This window comes from Pteropus medius, unplaced genomic scaffold (genome assembly GCF_902729225.1).
Source record: "Pteropus medius unplaced genomic scaffold, Ma_sr-lr_union100, whole genome shotgun sequence".
In the NCBI taxonomy this organism is placed as follows: Eukaryota; Metazoa; Chordata; class Mammalia; order Chiroptera; family Pteropodidae; genus Pteropus; species Pteropus medius.
This window is the reverse complement of record NW_024351543.1, coordinates 6,538,430-6,560,210: the sequence shown is the minus strand read 5'-3', so window position 1 is coordinate 6,560,210 and position 21,781 is coordinate 6,538,430. Positions and strand designations below refer to the sequence as shown.

At 33.7% G+C, this 21,781-nt stretch overlaps 1 protein-coding gene across 4 annotated transcripts in view; it reads left to right on the top strand.

Moving 5' to 3' along the window:
* The window catches only part of POLQ (DNA polymerase theta), a 90,990-nt gene that overhangs the window by 5,334 nt on the left and 63,875 nt on the right, over positions 1-21,781 (top strand). For all 4 annotated transcript variants that reach the window (XR_005648779.1, XM_039843141.1, XM_039843140.1 and 1 more), the window contains 8 exons: positions 995-1,103; positions 3,652-3,871; positions 6,136-6,283; positions 8,363-8,509; positions 13,973-14,185; positions 18,803-18,945; positions 20,309-20,513; positions 20,859-21,001. Coding sequence is in view for 3 of the 4 variants with exons in the window: in XM_039843141.1 (XP_039699075.1) it covers positions 995-1,103; positions 3,652-3,871; positions 6,136-6,283; positions 8,363-8,509; positions 13,973-14,185; positions 18,803-18,945; positions 20,309-20,513; positions 20,859-21,001 (1,328 nt within the window). In the remaining variant the exon portion in view is untranslated. The remainder of the gene's footprint in view (positions 1-994; positions 1,104-3,651; positions 3,872-6,135; positions 6,284-8,362; positions 8,510-13,972; positions 14,186-18,802; positions 18,946-20,308; positions 20,514-20,858; positions 21,002-21,781) is intronic.

Below are 21,781 nucleotides of genomic sequence, written 5' to 3'. Positions count from 1 at the left end.
GAAATTAAATGATAAGGCTGTGGTAGTGTTGGAGTGGAGAGTAAAATCAAAGATTAATCAGACATGGATTCTACTCTATAAAGCTTGGAGAGAGAAATAACATTCATCAATTTGTATCAGAATTATTACTTGTGACCCATTGGACTTTAAATATGTTGAGGATCGCAGTAGAATCTTAAGTGTTATATCCAATATACCTAGCACAGTGCTTGGAACAGTAGGCCGAGTAAGTATTTTTGGATAAATGAATGAATAAATACTGAGATAACTCATTATGCAGTGTGATTTAGAGATAGCTTACTGATGAGAAATAGTCTGAAAGATCTTGATTTTGGTGAGAAGGATTTGTGGTGGGGGGACACCAGTACACATGGAAACTATAATGTTATGAAAATGTTTAAAGAAGGCATTGATTAATAACTAAATTTTCAGTATTTCTTCAGTTATTCAAGTGCATAGACTGGTTTGATTCTCTAAGTAATGGAGAAGGGGATTACAATCATATTTATGTTTTGTAGGGTGACTCACCTACCATAATCAAACAAAAACATCCCTTAAAATAATTTCTTCTGGATATGATTCTATTTTCCTAAGCAACTTTCTAACATGAGTATGGTTGCCCTGGTTGTTTTCCCCATAGAAAAGTCAATATAGGAAATAACTGTCATAGATGTCTTTGATATCTCATCATACATATATTTCTACACAATTACAATTAAAAAGTGTGAGTAATGAGAGGCAGTTTTCCCTGAGTTATCCCTGAGTTTAGTTAATCATTGATTCTTAGATCCTGAATATACTATAATAGGATCACTTATGATACCTGAAATCCTTGGAAAAGAATTGTCCATTATGTGGAAGCTGATTTTTGTTTTATGGATAGAAATTTGCATTACCTGCAATGACAGCTACTTTGTAGATATAAAATATTGAGTCTTAAACTTATTAGAATTGTGAAACTATGTAAAACCTAGTATCTGGAAAATCTCTTTAGGAATGGTGGTTGTGGATGAATTGCATATGCTGGGAGACTCTCACCGAGGGTATCTACTGGAACTTTTGTTGACCAAGATTTGCTATATTACTCAGAAATCAGCATCTCGGTGAGTATCTGAAATAACTGTGTTCCTGAGATTCTAAACAGTGTTGAGCAAGTGTCTGCAAAAGTGTATAATAAGTATAAATTACATGAATTAAAGAAGGAGAGTGGTATTTAAGATAAAATCATGCATAGCAGTTCATTTTTGTTCTAAAACAAGTACTTAAGACTGAGAATGATTTTATTTTATTTTTTATTTTTTAAAATGGTTTTTAATTGAAGAAATTATTAAAATTTTTTTGAGAGTGATTTTAGATTATCTTGTAAACATTCTGAAATTCTGACTGTTGACCACTTTTATGACAGAATTTTAAAAATCTGGTTTTTGTATTTGTCAGTTATACACAGATCTTAGGCTAATTTTGAAAAATAACATTTCGTTATCCCCCACTTTCCAGAAACAACTACTTCCAACTCTTATAATTATAAAAAATTTATAGTGGCATTTCTAAATGCAGCTACTTCAGTTTTTAGTTTTACACATTGTATTTTGACTTTTTACTATAGAAAATGGAGTTCTAGCTCTTTTTTATATTCTTTACTCACCCACCCAATATCTTTCCCCACCCCCATCTCTTTATTCTTTCATCTCCCCATTCGCCAAAGAGTTATGTCATAATTCGCTTAGTATTCAGTTGCACTATTATGACTATGTCAATGCCTTTGTCAACTGAGCTATGTAGTCTATTATGATTGCTTTTACTTTCTAAATAACTCTGTTTTCTCTGAAGTTATTAAATGTCTTTTTTGTTTGATAGCCTTGCTTTCTATGTACTTATTACTGATTGATTCCCAGCATCTTTCCCACTTGTGTAAATCTCCACCTAATATGTTCCAATACATTTGCTATTTTAAATACTAAATTCATCTTCTTGAAGAAGTTTCTCCTAAAGCCTTCTGATTTTTTTTCCAATCTGGATAGGTGATTATTCTATATATGTGCTGCCCAGCAGTTATCTTGGGATCTTTTTTTATCATTATTATTCATTTCATAGCTTTTTGCTTGAGTCAGAGCCAGATTTTTGAAGATCACATGCCTTTCTCTTGATTTACTTCCTCATTTGGGTAGGGATTGGGGATGTCTTTCAAGAAGTTCCACTTTATTTCAGTGTACAGGCTATTCTGGGTATAATTTCTTTGAAAATTTGCATGTCTAAAATGCTTGCAATTATTTCATAGGTTGTCCCAATGTAAAAATCAAGATTAAAAACTTTTTCCTTTAGAGTTTTCAAGGCATTACTTAATTTTCTTGTTACTATTGAGAAATTTAATGCCATGTTGATCTTTTATCTTTTGTATAATTTTTTAAAAATTCTCTCTGAGAGTTTTTAGGAGTTCCTTTTCTTCCTCAGTATTGTGAAATTTCATCTGGATGTGCCTTGGTGTTGGTCTGTTTTTATTCATTGTACTTGATACTCAATAGATTCTTTCAGTTTAGGGAGATTTTAACACATTTCTCTCAGTATGTGAGAAAGCATGTAGATAATCATCTATATCATAAATCAATAGGGATATAGAAGATATAACTAATTAGCAAAATTGTTATAGAAGATATAACAATTAGCAAATTTGACCTAGTAGATGTATGTAGAACAAATACTAAATAAAAACAGAATATATGTTCTTTTCAGTTATACATGGAACACTTACAAAAAACATTTACCATATCCTGGGCCATAAAGCAACATATTTTAAAGGATTTAAATCATTTAAAATATATTCTCTGACAAAAGTGGAATTAAACTAGAAATAAGTATAAGAAAAGTATAACTAGAAGATGTCCACATGTTTAGAAGTTAAGAAATACATTTGATCCCTTTTGGCTCCAAAAAGTAATCATAATGGAAATTGGAAGATAGTTCAAACCGAAAGTATAATAAAAATATCTTCTAACAAAATTTGTGAAATGCAGCGAAAGTTGTTTATAAAGGGAAATTAGTAGCATAAAATGTATATATTATTAAAGAAGAGATACTGAAAAATTAATGAATTATCTATCTCAAGAGCTTAGAAAAAGAATTATAAAATAATGCCACAGAAAGTAGAAGGAAAGAAAATTGAGCAAAAACTAATGAAAGAGGAAGTCATTATCCTGAACATTCTACACATTAAAAAGAAAAAAACCGGTATATCAGTGGGCAAAGAACTTGAATGGGCATTTAAAAGAGGATATCCAAATGGTCTATAAACATGAAATGGTGCTTAATCTCATTAGTAATTAAGGGAATGTAAATTGTCTCTTCAGAGAGATATTACCACATACTCTCCAAAATGACTGACTTTAGAAGGATTGACACTACCAATGCTGACAAGGATGTCAAATAATGAAGCACACAAGGATTGTAGAAGTGTTTTACAGTCTCTTTGGAAAGCAGTTTGACACCCAATAAAATTGAAGATCATCTGTGACCCAGTAATTTTACTCCTGGACATATACCCTAAAGAAATGTATGCGTATATGTACCAAAGGACATGACCAAGAACATTGTTAATAGCTCTATTTGTCATTAATATTATGTGTCTTTTAACATTATTTCATTTGTTTTTCGCAGTCAGGCAGATTTAGCCAGTCCTCTGTCTTATGCTGTGCAGATCGTTGGCATGAGTGCCACTCTTCCTAATTTGGAGCTTGTGGCTTCTTGGTTGAATGCTGAACTCTACCACACCGACTTTCGTCCTGTACCACTGTTGGAGTCAGTAAAAATTGGAAATTCTATATATGACTCTTCAATGAAGCTCGTGAGGGAATTTCAACCCATACTACAAGTGAAGGTTAAGTCAATATTTTTACTTTACTGCCACCAGTACTTTGTGTTTGATTGCATTTTCTACAAATTAACAGTTTTTGAGCTATGTAAATTAGGATTTGCAAAGCAGTTAAATATACATTACATATCCATTATAAGGATTTTAAGTTAATTGGTTTTATCTTAAAGAACTGGTGGTGATGACGAGAGAGGAAATGTAGTTATGCCTTCAATTCAAATGATTATCATTTTCTATAGGTAATACAAAATAATACCAAATTTTGTAGATTTTTTTGAACTGGGAAAAGATCTTTCTTATGGCTTAGTTTACAGTAAACAACTAATGTGGAAAATTAAACTTTTATTAGATGGCAGGTATAATATATAGTAGAATGGAAAAATCATGTTTGGAGTCAGACAGACCTATCTCTAAAACTTAAAAGAGATACTTGATATGGCTGTGATATCAGTTGAATCACAAAACCTGTCTGGACATAGTGTCTTCATATATGAAATGGGATATAATACTTATTTTTAGTATTGTAAGAATGAAATACAATTTTTAAAAAGTTGTCTAGTATCTAGAAAGTGCTTGGTAAATGATAAATTTCCTCCCACACCCCTAAATGCACTTAAAAAGTTTTAGTTCACAGTATTTTTCTAAGCTTGATTCTTCAATCCTGAGGTTAAAGTACTGACTCATCATCTGTGAAGAGAGGCATCTTCTATTTTTATGCAGAGCTGTGTCTCTGTCTCTGAGTACTGAAAAAGCTAAGGGTAAGTTTAGAGCTGGAACAGGACTAAATTCATGTGTTTCAGTATCTTCATTGGTATGCATTTATAGTCTCTGTATGCCTGCTATAGAATCTTATTCAGTTACTTTGCTCTATACCCCAAATGTCACTTGACTATGCCTTGATCACCTCAATAAATATACATGTAAACACATTCTTTTACTCGCCTGTTAATTTTTTCTTCTATTACTATGTCCATGCCTCTACCCCATTTGAATCACTTTCAGCTCTTACCTGAATTATTGAAATAGTCTCCTATTTGATTTCTCTGCTTCCCACCTGGCCCCCTTCAGTCTCTGCTTAAATCAAGAGCTAAGGATCTATTTAAAACGAATATCAGATCATGAAACCATCCTGCTGAAAATTTTGCGATGGTTTCCTTTTTCGTTTAGGATGAAAGCTAATGTCTTTATAGTAACCTACACTGCCCACATGACCTCCCCACATCCTCTTAATTCTCTTACCTCACCTACTATTTTCCTTCAGATTCCCTCCAGAGCTCTCTTTGATATTCCATAATATGCCAGGAATCTTCCTCCTCAGGTTCTCTTTGTCTGGAATTTTTCACCCCATCAGGTGTTAGTATGGTTTACTCTTCACCTTTGGACCTTTACTCAAATGTCACTTTCTTAGACCTTCCCTGGCCACCTTATCTAAATTACAGTGTCTTCCCCTTCCTGGTCCCTATTTTCCCGATTTTATCTTTCTCCTTAACACTTTTCAAAATTGAAAATACTGTATGCTTTACTTATCTTGTTTTTGTTATTATCTATCTCTTCTTAATGGAGTAGAAACACTCTGAGGGTAGAGCTTTTTTTCTGCTTCATTCTCCATCCCCAGCGCCTAGAACAATGTCTAGCACATAGTAAATATTTATTTAGTGAATGAATGAATAGGTAAATTAGTCCAGTTACACACATTTTGACATTTCACGTGGCCACCACTGGGCTTTCACATGCGCTTTTTATTCCTCCTGAAATGTTTCCTCTGTCCCTCAGTTATCTTCATTGAGATAAAGCCTCCCCTCCTTCACATCTCAGAGAAACATTTCTTTCAGATCTTTCTGTCAAATTTATGTCCAATATGAGGCCTCAAAACACTGTAAAACTCTTTTGTAGTACACCTTATGATTGTATTTTACATTTTTTTGTTTAGTACTTTAATATTTTTCTCCAGTGCAACCTAAACTCTTCAGATAAGATCTTGATTTTCTTTTGCTCACCATTATATCTCCATTGCTTAAGGGTTGGAGGTCAATAAATATTAGTTGAGTGAATAGAAAATATTTTCTTCTTACCTTGCATCATAAGGAGGTTTATTTATTTTTTTCTTCTTGTTTTGTTTTTTTCTTTGTTTCATTACTGACTTTGTAACTGATTTTTATTATGCTTTTGAGTAGAAAAAACTTTCCCTATGTGGCAAAATGAATGACTTTAAATTGATGTGAAATGTTTTGAAATTATCACTAGAATAGCTATTTCTTTTTCCTTTTTAGGGAGATGAGGACCATGTTGTTAGTTTATGCTATGAAACCATTCGTGATAACCATTCAGTATTACTTTTCTGTCCATCAAAGAAATGGTGTGAGAAGCTGGCAGATACCATTGCCCATGAGTTTTACAATCTACACCATCAAGCTGAGGGTAAGTTACTGATTGAAATGAAAGCCTCCATACTTAATATATTTGCTTGAAAGTAATGTTTATGGTTATATTAGCAAAGCATGGCTCTCTTTCCTCATTGCTACCAACCTGACCCCTGTGCACTTCTTACAAAACTATGCTTTGTGACTAATCCTCTTCTTACACTCATTATAGATAATGTGTACACATGTTCAGACTAATCTTCAGATTTTTTCATCTGGGATCCATGAGCTTTGAGAGGTTGATCTTTGAAACCCTTAAATTTTATATAAAACTTCACATATACACCTTTTCCTGGGGTGAACAACTGTCTCTCTATATATTTCCAAACTCTAAATCTAAAAAGAATTACACATACATATACATATACGTGTATATAAACGTGTGTTTACATACATATGTATTTTAAAATCAGCTTTATTGAGATATAATTTATATACAATAAAATACATTTGAAGTATATCATTTAATCAATTTTAACAAATATATACACCTGTTTAACTCTCACTATAATCAACATATGGAACATTTCTGTCACCCTAAGATATTCTCTTTTGCTTTTTTGATGTCTATTTCCTTTTGTCCTCAGCCCCAGGCAACCATTGATGTATTTTCTGATATTCAAGATTTGTTGTACCCTTTCTAAGAATTTCGTATAAATGAAGTCATATAGTATGTATATGTCTTCTGCGTCTGTCTTCTTTCACTCAGCATGATATTTTTAAGATTTATCTTGATTGTTACATTTATCAATTTGTTCCTTTTTTATTGCTGGGTAGTGGTCTAGTATATGGCTATAACCATTAATATAAATTTTTTACTTATTTTGGGATAAGTATTGTTCCCTTACCATTTTTACTAGCCTGTGGTCCCTTGGGTTCCAAGAAAAGTATAGGGAAGACAGAGACCAATTATGGTCACAGAATATTAGGGATATATTATGACTTTATTATACCAGTGGTATAGTGAGGACGGATGATGAGTATCTCAAGCCACGCTCCAGTAAGTAAACTTTTCCTGAAGTTTATATTGGGTAGACTATAGTCTAACATTATAATATCTTTTCTAGTTCTCTCTTAATTGATACTTTCTGTACTCTGCCAACTTATTTTCCTTATGTCGTACCATGGAAACATATTTCTTAATAATCAGGAACATTATTATTTTCTTTGATTGAGGCTTTTCAATTTTGATTTACAGTCATGGTTCCCAAATTCTGGTGCTTGGACCAAAGTCTGGGCTATAATGAAGTTTTCACCAGTAAAGACAAAGGCTACATATTTTTTATAAAGTTGAAGTATAAATTTTGAAATTATTACCAGTAATATTTTAAATGTTGAAACAACTTTTCTTTGAAATAAAGGTAATGCTCAATGGTAATTTAAAAATTTTAATTTTCTTTAGCATAATAAAACATTGGTAACCCTCTGTGGGTCCTCAAAATTTTAAGTTAACCTAAAAAATTAAAAAATAAAAATATGTTTTATGAGAAGTTTTACTAGTTCAGAAACCCAAAACTTTGGGAAATTCTTTAAGAAAACATAGTTCCTACATCTAAGGAAGTTTAGATTTTCCTGGGAGAGAAGGGTACACAGAGAGGCAAAACATAAGTAATATGTAATTAATTACCACATTGGTGCCGAAGAGGCTAAAAAGATGTCACACAGAATTAGGCTCCTAGCTGATTCTCACACTGCTGGTTAGTGAGACACACTTTGAACAAGTATTTTGATTTTTAAGCTCTGTGTGGTAGTCAGTGTCTATAATCCTTCCCTTCCTTCAGCTGGTTCCTTCAATCCCCGCCTGTGGGCTTGGTCTAACCCTAATATAGTATTTCCTAAACCTGGGTGCACATTAGAATTGCCTGGGGAAATTTTTAAATTCCTTATGTCCAGGTTGTAATCTGTTACATCACAATGTGTGAGAGCCAGGCATTAGTATTTTTACAAGATGTCCGCATTATATGTAGTTGTTTCTGAACCAATGCCCTAGTGTTTAGCTCTGTGATGATTTAGGAAGATAGCACTTAAAGAGGTCTAGACAAAGGTGAACAATGTTGATAATTTTTTTTTGTGACAGGATTGGTAAGATCATCTGAAATTTCACCAGTGATGCTGGAACGAAAGAGCCTCCTAGAAGTGATTGATCAACTAAAACGTTCACCTTCAGGACTGGACTCTGTATTACAAAAAACTATACCATGGGGAGTAGCATTTCATCATGCAGGTATCCATATATATAACCTGTTATTAAGGAGCCCCCTCCAAAAATTCTCACAATTTCTTCATTTTTGTGCATTTGATTTCTTGTTAACCACACTTAATACACTTAGATTTCATTTTAAGAAATTGTGTGGTTAAGATTAACAAGAGTAAAACAAACATGTTTAGGTTTACTTATGTGTATAGTATATAAATACTAGATATAGGCTTTTTTTGTACCACTGGGGAAGCACATTCTAAAATTGTTACCTTTATGTACTTGGTTTCCTTGAAAGAGTGGTACAGTAGTCACCCTTTATCCTTGGGGGATACATTCCAAGACTCCCAGTGGATGCTCGAAAGTGTGGATAGCACTGAATGTATATATATTATATACATATAAAAAATATATACTATGTTTATCCCTATACATGCATACCTATGATAAAGTTTAGTTTATAAATTAGGCACAGTAAGAAATTAACAATAATAACTAATAATAAAATAGAACAATTATAAAAGTCTTCTCCAGTAATTTTTATATTTTAGTCCAAACCTATTTCTGAATTTGTGTAACCATCCCTTATTTGCTATAAATGGCTTGGCATCACTTGTTTCAGTGATCCCTTGCTGAAGTCTTTGTCGGGTCTTAATGCTTTCTGGTGCACCACATTGCGGGCAGTCAGGACTTGCTTTATGTTCTTTTCTTCCACTCACAAATTTAAAGCTTTTTCCATCTTAATTAAGCACTTATTATGCACAGTATCCATAACTTTTGCAATTTGAGGTGCTACAGCAAAGCTAGCATGCATTTCTTTTTCTTTCTTCACACTTTCTCTATAGATCTTAGCAACCTCAGCATACAGTTATGCGCCACTTAACAATGGGGATTTGTTCTGAGGTGATTTTGTCATTGTGCAAACATCATAGAATGTACTTACACAAACCTAGATGACATAGTCTTCTACACACCTAGGCTATAAACCTGTACTGATCTGTACAGCATGTTACTGTACTGACGACAATTGTAGGCAATCAATGCATGATGGTAAGTATTTGTGTATGTGAACATAGACAAGGTACAGTAAGAATTATGTACTCTATGTAGTTGTATGTGCTATACTTTTATACAACCGTCAGTGCAGTATGTTTGTTTACTCCAGCATCACCACAAACACGTGAGTAATGCATTGTGCTAATGACATCACTAGACAATAGGAATCTTTCAGCTCCATTATAATTTAATGGGACCACCATTGTATACATGGTTTGCTGCTGACTGAAATGTCATTATGTGGTGCATGACTGTATAGATTTTCTTCTTATTAAGTGGAGAACTTTTACCTTTTTACTTAAAGGAAGCACTTTATGGCTTCTCTTTGTCATATCCGAATTGCCATCATCACTCTTGCACTTTGGGGCCATTATTAAGTAAAATAAGTCTTAAACACAAGCATTGTGACACTGAGAGTTGATCTGATAACTGAGATGGCTACTAAGTGACTAATGGTCAGGAAGCACATACAGCGAGGATACGAGGATACGCTAGACAAAGAAATGATTCACATCATGGGCAGGATGGAACAGAACAGTGCAAGATTTCATCATGCTACTAGGCTTGCAATTTAAAACTTATGAATTGTTTATTTCTGGACTTTTCCACTTAATATTTTTGGGCTGTGGTTGACTGCAGGCAGCTGAAACTAGAGGAAGAATAACCGCAAATAAGGGGATCTACTGTACTTGCTACCATAATTTTATTCCGTTCTGAGTGTCTCCTTTCCTTTCAAGGGGTACTGAGATATTCTTACACATATATCAAAATCAAATTAATTTTAGATATTTTCATATTGTATTTTGAGAGAGCTAGAAGTGTTTAAAAATCAAATAGGTTGTTAAAATTACAAGGATTGTGATAGTCACTGAATTAAATAATTTCAGGGAGTGGTCTTTCCATGATCGTTTGTGCTAAGGATATGATTAAGAATATATAGTTTCTCAAAGAAATAAAAACTCATAGAAACAGACAATAGTATTGTGGTTACCAGAGGGAAAGAAGATGGGGTTGAGGTAGAAGAGGGTAAAGGGGATCAAATATATGGTGATGGAAAGAGACTTGACTTTGGGTGGTGAACACACAATGTAAAATACAGATAATGTATTATAGAATTGAACACGTAAACTTATATATGTAACCCCAATATATTGAATAAAATTAATAAATAAAGAATATATAGTTTCTAAGATTAGAAATTTAACCTTTTCAATTTATTTAACATTTTATCATGCTATAGATAAATCTTTGAATATATAGATACACACACAGTTGACCCTTGAACAACATGAGTTTTAACTGCTTGAGTCCACTTAAATAAGTTTATTTTTTTGAGATTTTCAACAATTATCAAAAAAATTAAGAAAAAGGTATGTCATGAATGAATAAAATATATATAGATACTAGTCTATTTAATATCATAAAATATACACAAACATAATAAAAAGTTAAGATTTATCAAAACTTACGCATTCGAACATAGACTGTACATGGGGTCATTTGCAGTCAAGAGAAATGGAAACAAACATAAAGATACCGTGTTAAATCATAACTGCATAAAATTAACTGTGGTACATATTGTACTACTGTAATAATTTTGTAGTCACCTTTCGTTGCTGCTGCAGTGAGCTCAAGTGTTGCAAGTAGCCACTTAAAATGCCGTGTGCTAATCATCTCCTTGTGAGGTGATTAAGAAATTGGCTATCTCAGTAAAAAGTGATCTCATGGTTCTTGCATATTTTTCATCGTGTTTAGTGCAATACTGTAAAACTTGATTAATACCATGGGACTCATGGTGATGCTGGAAGTGCTCCTGAGAAGCAGAGAAAAATCATGCCATTACAAGGCAAAGTTGAATTGCTTGATATAAACTGTAGATTGAGATCTGCGGCTGTGGTTGCCTATCATTTCAAGATAAGTGAATTCAGCATAAGGACCATTGTAAAGAAAGAAAAATTTGTGAAGCCTTTGCTGCGCCATGCCAGCAGGTGCAAAAACTTTGCACTTTTTGCAAAATACCTTTTTATCTTGTATTGAAAATGCAGCTTGTATGTGGGTGCAAGATTGCTATAACCTAGAGATTTATATTATTTGAGAAAAAGCGAAGTCATTATGTGACAACTTAAAACAAAAGGAAGATGAAGGATCTACATCTGGAGAATTGAATACCAGCAAAAGATGGTTTGATAATTTTAGAAAGGTGTGGCTTAAAAAATGTCAAGATAACAGGAGAAGCATCTTCTGCTGATTCAGACACCATTAAGAAAGTCATCGAGGAGAAAGGATATCTGCCTGAACAGATTTTAATGCAGTTGAAAATACCCTATTCTGGAAAAAAATACCACAAAGGACATTTATTAGTAAGGAAGAGAAACAAGCACCAGAATTTAAAGCAGGAAGTGATAGGGCTAACTCTGTGTTTTGTGCAAATGCAGTTGGGTTTATGATCAAGACTGTCCTTATCTATAAAGCCGCTAACCTCCAAGCCTTGCAGGGAACAGATAAACACCATCTGCCAGTCTTTTGGTTGTGCAGAAGGCCTGGAGAGTGAGAACCCTTTTTCTGAATTGGTTTCATCGATGCTTTGTCCCTGAAGTCAAAAAGTACCTTTCCAGTAAGGAACTGCCTTTTAAAGTTCTTTTGATATTGGACAATGTCTGTGACCACTCAGAAACTCATGAGTTTAACACCAAAGGCATGGAAGTGGTCTACTTGCCCCTAAACACAATGTCTCTAATTCAACCTCTAGGTCAGGGCTCATAAGGACCTTTAAGTCTCATTACACATGGTATTCTATGGAAAAGAGTATCAATGCTGTGGAAGAGAATGCCAATACAGAGAACGTTATGAAAAGTCTGGAAGGATCACAGCATTAAAATGCCATTGTTATTATAGAAAAGCTGTGGAAGTCATCAAGCCTGAAACAAATTCTTGTTGGAGAAAACTATGTCCAGATGTTGTGCATGACTTCACAGAATTTCTGACAGAGCCAATCAAGGAAATCATGAAAGAGATTGTGTATATGGCAAAAAAGGTAGGGGGCGAAGGATTTCAAGGTACCATTCTTGAAGAAGATGACTTGCTGGAGATGAGTACTTCTGAACCAGTGCCCGACAATGAGGAAGAAGATGTAGAAGCAGCAGTGCCAGAAAACAAACTGACATTAGACAGTCTGACAGGAGGGTTGCAATTATTTGAGACTGCTTTTCATTTCTTTTATAACATGGACCTTCTATTATATGAGCACTGAAACTAAAGCAAACAGTGGAAGAAGTAGTACCATATAGAAGCATTTTTAAAGAAATGAAAAAGCAAAAAAGTGAGACAAATTACAATGTCTTTCTTCCTTCTCTTTTACCTTCTCCACCTCTTCAACCTCTGCCACCCCTGAGACAGCAAGACTCCCCTTCTTCTTCCTCCTCCTCCTCAGCCTACTCAATGAATGGTAATTAATCATCATGCCATACAGCTAATAAAATTATCTGTTGTATATGTGTGTGAGTGTCTTCATGTGAAAATCTAATAACTGCTCAGCAAGAACTGTATGAGACGTTTTTGTGTCATCATCATCATCACCACCTAAGTGTTCATCGTGTAGAACATCACATACAATACCTGTATTGAAATGGATATCCTATCCTTACATAGGCATAAGGTGAGTGATATTTAATATAAAATTAATAATTGTTAGTTTTCTTGCTGTTATGTAACTGCATGCAAAGAATTATATTACTGTGCAGTATGCCTGTCTCATAATTGGAGAGACCGTGTATCAGCCTATCATCACGGATAAGTGGTTTTTAAAAAACTAACAATGTTTCCAAATACTGTATTATAAATATGTCTATAATACTGTATGCTATAAAAATTTTATAACCATTAGTGTGTAGGCTAAACTGTGAAGCAACCATATCACTAGACTGCCATAAAGCAATTATATTGTTGCTTCTTTATTATCACTGCATGAATTGCTATCCCTGTAAATAAGTATGAATTTCTTTTTCACATTATCTTTTCATTGTTGATGTCTAGTGTTAGTAATATATATAATATCTACATGTTTTATATCCTGTAAGACAATATTGATGTAGGTGCTGACAGACAATTCATCTTGTAAACAGATGACATAAATTTATGGTATCAATAAATACAATATAGTACTACAAATGTACAATTTGTAGTACTATGTATAACTTTCTTAATAACATTTTATTTTCACTACCTTTATGTTAATACAGTATAGAATACATATAACATACAAAATATGTGTTAATCAACTGTTTAATTATTGGTAAGGGTTCCAGTCAACAATAGGCTGTTAGTAGTTAAGTTTTTGGGAGCCAAAAGATATACACGGATTTTCCATTGCATGTGGGGTCTGTGCCCATAACCCCTTTGTTGTTCAACTGTGTTATTGTAACTTCCGTTTTTTAGGTCTTACTTTTGAGGAGAGGGATATCATTGAAGGAGCCTTCCGTCAAGGTCAGATTCGGGTCTTGGCAGCAACTTCTACTCTTTCATCTGGGGTGAATTTACCTGCACGTCGTGTAATTATTCGGACTCCTGTTTTCAGTGGTCGAACTCTAGATATTCTTACTTATAAGCAGATGGTTGGTCGTGCTGGCAGGAAAGGCGTAGACACAGAAGGTAAGTGAGTTTGGATTTAATTGTAATAATATTGCTAAGGACAGTGTAATTCTACTTGAAATTTGATTAGTACCTAGCAACCTGTTTCTCATGTTGTGTTTGTTATCCAAAGCACTAATGTCAATCTTTTTTGGATTTACTTAATATTTATAATGCATATAAGTTAAAATTTTCATGTTGTCAATCATTGATTTTCTACTTATGTAGAATTAGGATTTTCTTTTATGTTATATACAGTGAACTGATTCCGTATTATGTTAATCAAGATAATTTATCTCATTAGCTGGAATATGTTTTTTAATTTCTAGTAGAGTCTACTATTCAGTCCTCATGAAGGAGTAATTTTCATGGGTACTAGTTCTGCTTAGGCAACTGGTTTAAGAGAGAGTTCAAATAGGGATGCTGAGAGCTGGGAAGCACCTCACAATTTGGGAATAGGAACTTCACATACCATCTTTGTCTCTCTAAATTGATGCTGGCTGTGAAAACAACCTTTTCAGTTTCTTATCTTGCATTAGCAAGTAATGATAATATTACCCAAAGTCCAAACAAAAGTCTTGTCTCTAGCAATGAGGAAGAGGTTTGTTTTAATTAAGTATCAAGATAGCAACAAATATTATTGCTAACCTCTTACATTATTCTGTGTGTGGCTGAATTGTTATGAGTCTTCCAACATTAAAGAACTTTAGAAGGAACATTCTCTGTCATTTTACCTTCTCTAGGGTGTAGTTTATTGACTCTGATATTATATTATATGTCAAATAAACATGCAAAGAGTTTTGTGACTACTGAAGAGAAATAAGGATATCCAGGAGAAGAGGGAATGTCTTAATGAGAAAATAGGTTGGCTATTCTGGTTACAAAAAGCTGGGTAGTATACTGAAGTGTCTTAGAATAACTTGACTTGTCATGTAAAGTTCTTAAATACAGTTGATCTTCATTATTCGTGGATTTCATATTTGTGAATTTGCTCACTAAAATTTATTCATGACCCCCACATTAATACTTGTGGGGATTTTGTGGACACGTGCAGAGTGATGAAAACATTTGAGTCTCTAGAAGCATACATTCCCTGCTGAAGTTCAAAAGGTGACACTCCACCTTCTTGTTTTAGCTGTCATACTCCAAACAAGCATCCTTTTCGTGGTCTATTTAGTGCCACATTTTTCACATTTTGGGGCATTTTGGTGACTTAGCTGCTTAAAGTGGCCCCCAAGCATAGTGCTGAAGTGCAATTATCTAGTGTTCCAAAGTGCAAGAAGTTTATGATGTGCCCTATAGAGAAAATAAATGTGTTAGATAAGTTTTGTTCAGCCATGAGATATAGTACTGGTGGCTGTGAGTTTAATGTTAATAAATCAACAATATATATTTAATAAGGTCTCTTTATACAGAAACACACATAAAACAATATTTTGTATTGATTGATTAATGAAAATGTGGAGACTAGACGGTTGCAGAAAGCTAACCCTGTATTTTCCCTAGGAACAATGGTTCAGTATTCCCTAATTCAGTGTCTGTGTGACTTTATAGAACATAACTACCACAAATAATAAGAATTCACTATAATTTATTGGTGACTGAATTAGAATATAAGTTCACTGCTGTAACAAGCCAACATAAAAGGTTCTTAAACAAGGTAGAAGTTAATTCCTTATATAACAGTACAATCGTAAGTAATCTGGGACTGATACAGTGACTCCACTGTCAGGTACCTTGTCTTCTAGTTTGTTTTTCCATGTTCAGGAATATAGTTTCTATCCTGTGGTCTCTGCCATAACATCTGCATCAGGAAGGGGAGATGAGGAAGTAAAGGGGACATGTCCTGCCCTTTAAGAAGTTGCACATAGTATTTTTCCTCACACACAGTTGGCCAGAACCTAGTCATATGGTTATATTCCCCAACTGCAAGGGAGGCTGGGGAATATAATCTTTAGCTGAGCGGCCATGTGCCCAGTTGTCATTTAGGGGTTTTATTAAAGGAAGAATGAGAGAATGGCTATTAAGGGATAACCATCAGTCTCAGCCCCTGTAACAAATGACTCATTTATCTATAATCCCTGAAGGTCCATTGGTCTGCCTCCCTTTTAAGTCCTAAAATTCTGACGATTAAAAATAACTTCCATGTCATTGGATTTCCCCTACTATAGGTATCAAAGAAGTTTATCCTGCTTCTGCCTCTTATTTTATCTATAAAATATTCAGATTACATGTATGTGTTTAAAAAGAGTGGTGGGAAGAGACTAAGACACTCCTTTCCCATTCTTATCTGCCTCTCTCTACTCTTTTCTGGACTCTGATTTCTCAGTAGACCCACAACACTGGAGAGTGGAGTGAAAGTTCATTTATACAGATACTCTTCTTTCAGCGCCAGAGGGTGTTTAAGGCAATGCAGAAGATAAGGAGGTTTTATTTGCCTTACTACATTCTTAGCTGGTGCTTTCTCACAGGGAGGAATAATTGGAAGGTTGATGTCCTGGACTAATAATTATCAAGCCTTAAAACAGATTAAATTCAAACAAAACTAAAATCTGCCACAATAACTTTATTTCTGAGGCCTTAGAAACTTCTGAGATTTTGACTTTACATAATGTTCCATTTCTGAATGGCATATAGCTAGCTTAGCTCAGAACTTTCAGCAAGTAGGAAGTGTGTGAATACAGTCTTTTATATCCACTATGAAGATTTAACTAGTTGGTCATGCTTTTTGGACTGCATAGCATCTTTGTTACTTCTATTGGTTTTGTAAATGCTGTTAATATTTTCTGTATAGTCCATGGTATTTTATTTAGATACTTAATCTCTGTGGATTTCCTGGAATTTTCCAGAGTAAGATGATGGTGCTTTGTGCCAAAATAGTGATTTGCAAGTCAAATAGTAATAAATGGTTTGATTCTGATTGACTTCTCTATTGTATAAAAACTATACCTTCCCAGCAGGTAGGAGTAAGAACCTGCTGGCATTAATTTGAACATTTTCATAAATCTTGCTTATCCTAAAAAAAGTTTGTCCATTTTGTTGAATCAAAGCCTGGAACAGGCTTAAAAAGCCCAAAGTGACTTTATACCTTGCTGCTAATGCTAGTTGATGCATTTTCTAGACAATTTTTTTTGTGTGTGTCTTAAGCTGGACTATTTTGTAGTCACTGCAGGAGCGAGGTGATAATTTTATTCACCTGATTTTTTAAATGGCACTTATCTTTTTGTAATTATATCTGGGATACATAACTAATGGTCCTCAAGCTGTAGTCCCGTATCTTTATCCTATCTTCCTTCTCAATTTGAGAGTTAATGTTAGAAAAGTATCATCTGTACCTTCTCTCTGTCAGCAGTGGTTGGTATGGTCTAGCACAATACCACTTTAATTTTTCTCTAAGGCAAATGGCCTTCATTTTGCCTCTCGAGCATCTAATTTACCTGCTTACTTTCTCCTACTATTGGATTCATTTTTTTAAAAAATTATGGTTTTCTCTAGTCTTAATTATCGTAATAATAGTTTATGTTTGTATAAATTGTATACTTGTATGTTTTTAATTTATAAGTGCTTTCACATATTTTTGTTTATCTGATTGTCACGATAACCCAAAACACTTAGATTAATGAATGTTATAATGTAATTTCTAAGTATCAATAAATATTTTTGAATTTATATTATCATGTATAACTAGTAATACATTTTCATATATAGGTTTCAAAAGACTTCTGTTACTATTATTATATACTTAATTATTCAATAATAATAGTTAATACTGTGAGGAAAGAAAAACACTTTTCCTCTAATCTTTTATGTTTAATGGCTAACGCCTGCAATTAAACTGATAAATAACAGATTAACAGGAGAAGAGGCATATTTTATTTGATGTTATTTTTTTTTTTTCACACATTTGGAGACCTGCATAGAAAAGACGTGAAGACCCAAAGAAGTGATTAGATGCTGGGAGTCACTTATATATATATCATTTTAGCAAAGAATGATAAATTGTGGAGAAATGATAAGACAAAGGAGAAGGGGTTTGGGTTTCTAGGGGTGGTAAATGGTGTGAATGTAAACATAAGCTGGAAACTAATGAAAGTTAAGGATTATTTAGTAAGGTTTGTGCAGACCCATCTCTATGCTGACTTTCTTTTCTTTTTCTTTTTGATTTTTTTAAAGAGAATATTTGTAAGAACTTATTTTGGCCAAAACTGATAACATTGCTAGGAAGCAAGACTGCAAATGCTCCCTGTGCTGACTTTCTGTCTTCAGAAATAGGGGTTGTTCTCCTGCTATGAGAGGCAGGAAGGGGGACATTTTCACAAAGAGAAGTTTATGTCCAGCTTATAGGCATACAGGGAGAGGATGAAGAGCTTTTTCTTTGTTTGCTGTTTCCCAAATGCCTTCAGGTCAAAATAATTCTTAATACAAAGAAAGTGGCATTTTTGGTATGGCATATATATTCTGATCCCCTTAAATCCAAAGTTCAGAAAATAAAACCATTAGCACTAATTCTATGACCATAACAATCACTATCATCTATTATTTCCTTTAAAACAAGTAAGCCATTTAAGTTCTCTTTAGCTGGTATCTTATGGAACTATGTTGGGATTTCGAAAATGTGTGGCTTTTTTTTGTTTATAGGTGAGAGTATCTTAATTTGTAAGAACTCTGAGAAATCAAAAGGCATAGCTCTACTTCAGGGATCTCTAAAACCTGTTCGCAGCTGTCTGCGAAGACGAGAAGGAGAAGAAGTAACTGCGAGCATGATAAGAGCTATTCTGGAGGTAAGAGTGTTCTCTAAATTACATTTGCTCTTTTGTACCTATAATGCAATGATAAAACTTTAGTATGTGAAAAATATTAGCTTTGTGTTTCTTTACAATATTATTTATAGCCTTTCGAAGTCTGAATCTCTTCTATTTTTTATAGTTATTTTCTGGAATTTAATACAGCTAGTGCTATGTCAATCCATTTCAAAACAGTGCATTAAAACCCAAATGCCAGATGGTTTTTTGTTTTTTATATAGTCTTAATTATTTTGTGAATTTAAAAAAGTGACAAAAATGGCCCCTAGTTCTGTTATCCAGATAATACCTGTTGACATTCTAATAAAATCATATTTAAAATACACATAATTAGAAGTTTCAAACAATACAGAAAGATCTAAAGTGAAAAATAAAACTTTCTGCTCAGAGTCCTCATAGGTAACTCCTTTTAAGTGTTTTCATTTATTCATCCAGGAAATTGTTCTGTTCATATACCAGCATGTCTTGCTGTTGGCTTCAGTACTGATCCTGGGGGTACTAGTGCCTGCGCTCATACTCTGCTCTCAGTTTGAAAAAAAAAAAAAAAAGTAATTGATAACATATGGTTGATAAGGATGAAGAAAGTAGGCACTCTCATGTACTGCTGACATTTTTTTGGAGGGAAACTTTTTCATACCTACTAAGATGAAAAAATGCACATGGCCAGTTATCGAAGAGATTCATATCTAGGAATGTTACCCAGAAATGTATTTGTGAAATTACATCAATTTAAGTGTACACAAATGTTTATTATAGCACTATTTGTAATAAGAAAAAACTGGGAATGACCAAAATACCATTAATACTAAATAAATCTTAGAAAAACTGAAATAATTCTGTTTAGGATGATTTGGTATGTTTCTAATATATATTAAATCACAGAAGGCAAGGGGCAAACTAGTATATGTAATAGAACAGTTGTGGGAAAATGATATCCACAAGACACAATTAACCTTATTTTTTTCTACACCTATTCCCCACCCCTCTTCTGGGTGGGAAATATTCAATATTAGCGTTCCTGTATGCCCACATATTTCAGAAGGAAGGATGAGAAAAATTGATTTGGTTCACAGCCATGAGCCATCAATATCTCCTTTATATATGTGTTAGTTTCCACATTTCAGATATTCCTTTATTTTCATTTATGAGAAAATGTATCTACTTTTAAGGAAAACTTTTCATGCTGTCAGTAGGTGTTATCTACATTTGTAATGAATGGTGCTGGAAGAGTTAATGAAGAATCTCTATACTGAGAGAACAAAATTACTTAATTTCTTTTATATCATGAAGACCTGAATGTCTTATGAAAAAGTTACAGAAAATTTCAAACCTCTTGTATCAGATAATAGTTGGTGGAGTGGCAAGGACACCGCAAGATATGCAGACTTATGCTTCTTGCACATTTTTGGCTGCAAGCATGAAAGAAAGGAAGCAGGGAATTCAGAAAAATCCAGATCCTGTTCAACATGGAGCAATTGAGGCTTGTGTAATGTGGCTGCTAGAAAATGAATTCATCCAGACTGTTGAAGCTAGTGATGGAACAGAAGGTAACTATGACTTCTTAATTGCAATTTACTCACTTTTTCATCTTTAGTTACTTAGAATGTGTAGGTCTGGTTAGTAAAAGGAAATTGGCTTTTTGAGCGGTATAAAAGGAAGCCGATTTTTCAAGGTGTGAGTGTATCAACTTATTTTTCGTAAGTCAGTGTTGCGTTCGACATCAGACAATTAGCATAGAGCCTGCTCATAAATATCCATGCACTGGGCAAGATTTTGTTTGTAAAATATATCAGAACCTAAAAGGTTAATTACAGAGTACAGAAAGGCAGTGTGTTGTTTTATTTATTTTTAACATCTGATCCTTTATTTTCCCACCCCCACACCCAAACCAGGAAAGGTGTATCATCCAACACATCTTGGTTCAGCAACTCTTTCTTCTTCACTTTCTCCAACTGACACTTTAGATATTTTTGCTGACCTCCAAAGGGCAATGAAGGGCTTTGTTTTAGAGAATGATCTGCATATTGTTTATCTGGTAAGTTCTGTTTTCTTTCATATTGAAAGACAATGAAAATGGGAATGAAATTGAATGAAAGTGAAAATGGGAAAAAAATATATAGAATCTTGAACATCAAAGATACTCTAAGAGAACATCTTGTTTGTTTTCCTTGACTAGGGCAGTAGTAGTGGGAATAAAGAAGAGATAATAAAAGAGTTGTTTTAAAGTAATACGCTAAATTTTCTATTACTCTTTTAATCTATTTGCCTACTTATCTGTTTTCTCTAGCCTTCAAAAAGATTTGAGGTGATAAAAAAAATATTTTAAAATATATAAGAGAAAAGCACAGGACAAAAAGATATCGGGAAATTAGAGATAAGATTATAATGTACAAATCAAGCAAAGATTGGTATAGAAGCAGGGCATGCATTAAGTCATATACAGTTGCTATGGCCAACTTTAGTTCTGGAGGCAGGGGAAGGAACAGATGCATATGTTTTTAATATGCAAATGAGTGGGGGTAAAATTGAAATTCTCATAAGAATTAGGAAGGCTTTCAAGGAATTGTCTTTCAATAAAAAATACTATATAGAGGTGAGCAGAGAGGAAATGCGTGGATATGGCCTTTTTTTAAATTCTAGTGAAAATATACATGTGTGATAATCTGCATAAAGTTCTATACCTGAGAATGTGGCTAGAAAGAAACTCAAAGCCAGTTTCACCAGTTATCTGCCATGGCCTTAAAAATAAGTCTCATTTATAGTACAGTGAGTGGCTAAGATTATGAGCTGTAGGGTCAGACTGCCAGTTTACATC